The sequence below is a fragment of the Brachyhypopomus gauderio genome, chromosome 15 (assembly GCF_052324685.1).
Source record: "Brachyhypopomus gauderio isolate BG-103 chromosome 15, BGAUD_0.2, whole genome shotgun sequence".
Classification (NCBI taxonomy): domain Eukaryota; kingdom Metazoa; phylum Chordata; class Actinopteri; order Gymnotiformes; family Hypopomidae; genus Brachyhypopomus; species Brachyhypopomus gauderio.
Genome location: NC_135225.1, coordinates 20,041,566 through 20,046,862, shown reverse-complemented (window position 1 = coordinate 20,046,862; position 5,297 = coordinate 20,041,566). Strand labels below are relative to the sequence as shown.

At 38.7% G+C, this 5,297-nt stretch overlaps 1 protein-coding gene across 2 annotated transcripts; it reads left to right on the top strand.

The window, feature by feature from the left end:
* Positions 1-957: 957 nt before the first annotated feature.
* Positions 958-4,511, top strand: rnaset2 (ribonuclease T2). Of its 2 annotated transcripts, none has more exons than XM_076973923.1 (11): positions 958-1,075; positions 1,171-1,193; positions 1,527-1,595; positions 1,674-1,728; positions 1,840-1,889; positions 1,988-2,045; positions 2,197-2,261; positions 2,373-2,486; positions 2,726-2,771; positions 3,196-3,270; positions 3,384-4,511. In XM_076973923.1, the coding sequence occupies exons 3-11, from the start codon at positions 1,531-1,533 to the stop codon at positions 3,573-3,575; spliced, it is 720 nt and encodes a 239-aa protein (XP_076830038.1). In that variant the 5' UTR covers positions 958-1,075; positions 1,171-1,193; positions 1,527-1,530; the 3' UTR covers positions 3,576-4,511. The 2 variants fall into 2 exon arrangements, with proteins under 2 accessions (XP_076830038.1, XP_076830039.1); XM_076973924.1 differs by having other exon boundaries at positions 1,009-1,075; positions 1,530-1,595.
* Positions 4,512-5,297: the final 786 nt, after the last annotated feature.

Here is a 5,297-nt window from a genome sequence, read left to right as displayed (position 1 = left end):
GACACACGGTGATGATAACAAAAATATTACCCACACAGAAAGCTGTGGCGCTCGCAACCCATTTATGGGTAGACAGAAGACTATATATAGCATTTACACTAACTTTACCTACAGGCAGATATTTAACAACGCCGTGAAGGACATATTATTATGGGTTCCGTTCCGTTTATCTGTATCTGATGGAGTGAATTATGCGAGTAAATGTATTTATTATAAGCCAAGAGAAAACAGAAGATAAAGATTTTTAAAAATCTGATTTTAAACATAAAAATTAACATAAGGTAAACTGTCCGTAAGTCTTTTAATATGTGCACCGTGGATCAATTTTTTTCTCTTTGTAAAAATCCATTTGGCCCTCTGCCGAGTTCTATTTTTGAAGGCAGATTAAATTTGCAGACAGTAAGGACCATATCTACCAATGCAACGGCTAAACGGCTATCGCCATGGCCTGTATATCATTTACTGTATTTTGTATTTTCAATGTTGACCCAGTGATTTAAGATTTAAGTGCAACAGTTACAGGCTGCAGAGCGGTACATGCAATATACATGGTCCTATTAAACTGGATTGGCGTGCAAGTTTCCGCAAAAGTGGACAAAACAATATCTCGTTGGTGCATGCATACATTATTTAAATATTTTCATAAGTCACCAAGTAAGTACCATCTTCCACAGAAAACCGACGTGTCTGTGTGGAGTGGAATATTAGTCGTTTTGTGATACTGTTAAATCACTCAAACACGGAACACGTAAGGGTATTTTGTTAATTATAGTGGGATGACATATTTACAACTCTTCTTCTTGCAACTAGTGGTAGTAGTAGTAGTAGTTGCTGTTGTTGTATGCTGGTATTTAATCCTAGGCTATTATTTAATAATAATGATGAGCGTTTTACTACAGAATCACTCGGCAGCGTTTGCGGAAACCACTTTCACGTGACGACGAAAGAGCGTGTACTGGCGCCACGTGACCAACTGCGCATGCGCGGTAGTCGCCCAGCGCAGTGTAAACAGGTCCAACACGGTATACTGTAAGTAGGATGAGCGTGTAACATACAGCAGAAGCGGAGAACTCCGGTGTGTCTCCTTCTTACTCCTCGTTTTTGAATATACTACTCCTGTCATACAGGCTAAGGAACCTGCTCACGGTTTCCACGTTTGTGTTCGTTTAGGTCTTGTTTAAGGAAGGAAGCAGGTAGGGAGTTTAATGCCCTTTTCTTGACATTACCGAGACTTCCGCTGACTACAGTGACTCGGTTCTGGCTTGATCCATATGTTAACTGCGTTATAAACTACTTAAGTCGTTTTCAAAAGACAGTAAAGACAGTAACTGTAACCATATCTTTCTGTTACACTGCCTTTTGTCTTTACTTGTTTTATTACTTAGTTTCAATGTAATGTAAACACTGCCTATATGATTGCATTGTTCTCTCTCTCTCTCTGTGTGTGTGTGTGTGTGTGTGTGTGTGTGTGTGTGTGTGTGTGTGTGTGTGTGTGTGTGTGTGTGTGTGTGTGGACTTTTTCGCAGAAGAATGAAGTCACTCGTGATCTCCCTGTGTCTTGGTTTTGTCCTGTCATCGACACTCAAGTTTTCTCCGTAGGGATAAACCTTCGCTTATTTTAAATTAGGCTTCAACTAATTTTGTTGGATATTAATTGATTGTGCTCCTTTTAGGCACGAATGGAATAAACTCATCTTGACACACCACTGGCCACATACATTTTGCTCTGTATGAAACGTTTTCTTCATCTTTGGAACATGTTTCAATTGTTCTGTCAAGTAGAAGGTATTTTAGTCAATAGGTGCACGTGAATAAGAATATGTGCTTCTGTGTTGGTAGATGGAACAATGCAAAACCAACTTTAGTTATTGGACCCTTCATGGGTTTTGGTAAGTTTTAAAATCCTAGATTTTGTCGTTGTTGGTGGTAGTGGTGGTATAACCTAAACTTTTAAAAACATGTACATTGTCCGATTGTTTGTACACAGGCCCAACAGTGGCATGGGATGCAACTCAACCTGGCATTTCAATGCAAGTTTGATAAAGGTGTGTGAGCGCACAAGTCTGTGTCAAGTGGTGCACTGATGTGCTGAAGCAGCCATATTGTATCACTGTGCATTTTATTTAAATACAACAAATAACAGAAAATTACTTGTTAGAAGCCACATTTGCATCCCCACGTTTATCTTGTATACAGGACTTGATGCCAGAAATGAAGACATATTGGCCAGATCTTCTTCACCCTGCTTCAACGGCGTTTTGGTATGGTTTGGTATAAAACTGGTCTTGTGTTGGATTATTTCCTCCTATCCTGTTCGTTATAGCTTTATGTTGACGCATTAATATTTGCTTTTTGTTTATTTGTTGGTTTAGGAAGCACGAATGGTTTAAGCACGGAACATGTGCGGCCAAATCGGAGGATCTGAACACTCAGCACAAATACTTCAGCAAAGCACTCGAGCTCTACCACAAGCTGGACCTCGACGGGTGAGGGAACAGTTGTAGCATGGAAGTCAGTGTCAGTGTGCCGTAGGCTTTTATTTACCACTGCAAATCTCAACACCATGTCTATGCATGTCAAAAAAAGTATATATGGGGAAGGTTTGGCAACGTTGATTACAGCCCTTGGCTTCGGTTAAGTCACATAAGCCACTGTGTGATGTTACAGGCTGTGTGCTTGCCTCATGGTGTTCCCAAGTCACCAAAACATTTTTCTCTGGCTTTAGTGTACTGAAGAAGTGTCAGATACTTCCCGCTGAGAACCCCTACAAGGTGAGAAACTGCTGTGAAACTCCGCCGATTATGATGTGGATGGAACTATGTTCTTCTTCAGATGAATATGGAGTAATGCTAAATACTTTAGGTGAAATTTGGAGATGCAGTGTGGCTTGTTTATGACTTGATATTCATATGTTGGGTAATGTGAAAATTAGAGCCATTGGTGGCATTGGTGACACACACACACACACACACAGTATGTATATACTGCTTTTGTGTGAAGTGCATAGTTATCTCACTGTTCTGTTTTCTGGCTGAAAGGAAGAATTGGGCAAGTGTGTAAAGAAACAGTAACTAATTGTTCCTCTTGGTCAGGTGACAATACAAAGTCATGCCTTAAAACCTCCGTTGTGTAATGCTGAAGTTCCTGCTTGTGATCCTTATACATTATTTCTTATGTAATTTATATTTTTTTAAGCTGGATGATCTTGAAAAGTGCATCACTGACGTTTATAAAGTAACACCAAAGATTCAGTGTGTTCCCAAAGGACAGGTAGGAACCTAAACACACAGCCATTGCACATGCCCAAGAGGTTTTGTTTTTTCAGCTGAAAAACATACTTCAGTGGACACGTTTGTCCATCTTTTCTGTGGTGTTTTAATCAGGAGGAGCAGATCCTGGGGCAGATCGAGGTCTGTGTGGACAAGCAGTTTCAGCTGGTTGATTGTGAGAAAGCTTCAAAGCTGCTGTGGAGCAGAGACAATGAAGATCTGCTTTTTGCACACATCAGACACTCGGGTTTCACTGTGTGTGATCCTTCTGTGCCAATATACTATCCCATGGCTGACACGCTATAGAGCCTCTGACGGTTCTATACTTCTGTGCATATATGTCTTTGCCACTAGAGGGCAGCACTTGCACTCTCAATATTTGACTACGGTTCTTCATTTTACTGGAAAAAGGCTATATAGGATTGAGACATGAATTTTAAGACTTTTCTTAAGATAATTTTTTAAATGTAGGTTATGCACTTTTAACAATCAACATAAAAAATTAAGGGTTTTTAAAAAATCATGTCTGGTTTGGTGTGTCCGCTTCCTCTGGGAGGTTATGTAATCACAAATTGTAAACAAAAGTTACATTTCCCCATGTAACTTGCATTTCTTGACATAGGAAGACAACCAAACCTGAATTAGTGTAACTGAAATGTGATAATTTTAATGTTACTAAATGTAAAAGCGTTATGGAACTATATATGTAAAATCATAAGAAATTGTTTTTTTCTGAATTATGTGACATTTTGTATTACAGTGAAATATGAGCTGTGTAACTTTGCTTAACTGTCTGTCTGTTATAAGGATGTAAGGGAGTCGTGCATTTAGTGCTGGATTGGAAAAGACCAGCTTTGCCATGAACTCTCTCCATTGTTTACCTTGTTTTCAAGAGCTCCAGCAGTGCACAGGAAATACAGTGAGATAAGGCTGTGGAGCTCAGAGTCAGCCCTAAAGGCAGAAATATCCTACCTCATGATCATCATTCCTAATGTCATCTTTATAGAATACTGTTGGGTTCTGCACCTTATAACATTACATGCATATCTTTTAATGTTCACTGTATACATCTAACTGCATCATGTACATTATACATGTACAATTAGGACACTTATATGTCTCTGCATAATACTCAGGGTGACTCTGTTTTCCTAATGAAAAATCAATTCATGTTTTTTTTTCTAGAAGAAAAAATTAATTTGTTATTTCGTGGGGATTAAAGAAAAACATGAGTACTTTGAACATTGGTGTATTATTTATTTAATGGTTTGCATAAAAGTATTGAATTCCATTAACAATTGGCATTCATGTGCAATTTCTGAAGTCAACTGGAAAAGGCTTGTGGCATTTATGAGCTCAAGCAAGTAATTAATTAGGCACAATTCAGCTGAGTCAAGACAATAGAACTTAAACGATTCAGTGTGGTTTACTTCAAAGTACAACGCATTCCTAAATACTATATCTTAGAAACTATAGAACTTTTTAAGTCAGTGATCATTCATAACTTCAATATTACTAAATAACAAATAATATTTGTTCTATTTGTAATGATTTGTTTAATTTATATATTAAACACATCAGATGTATACATGTATTCCGGGCCCAACTAATATGTAACAACAATAACCTCCAGGGTATCAGGGTAACAACACCAAATGGCCTGTAAACTACTACTGACTTCCAACAGTACTGGGGAATCCCAGACTCAAAGGGTTCTCCACACAGTCGTCTAAACAGTTTCCTTGGATACACTACATTGGACTACAATCTCCTTGGATACACTGCATTGGACTACAATCTCCTTGGATACACTGCATTTGACTACAATCTCCTTGGATACACTGCATTTGACTACAATCTCCTTGGATACACTGTATTTGAGAGCACACTGGTGATGACAGTCACCTACAGTACAAAGCCCTCCACTGTCATTGGCTTGTCTAAATATAGTTTTGATCCTTGGAGATATCTCTGGCTCCCAATCCAGCCACCGCAGGGCATGGGAGCAAAAGACAGTCACAGCATTTA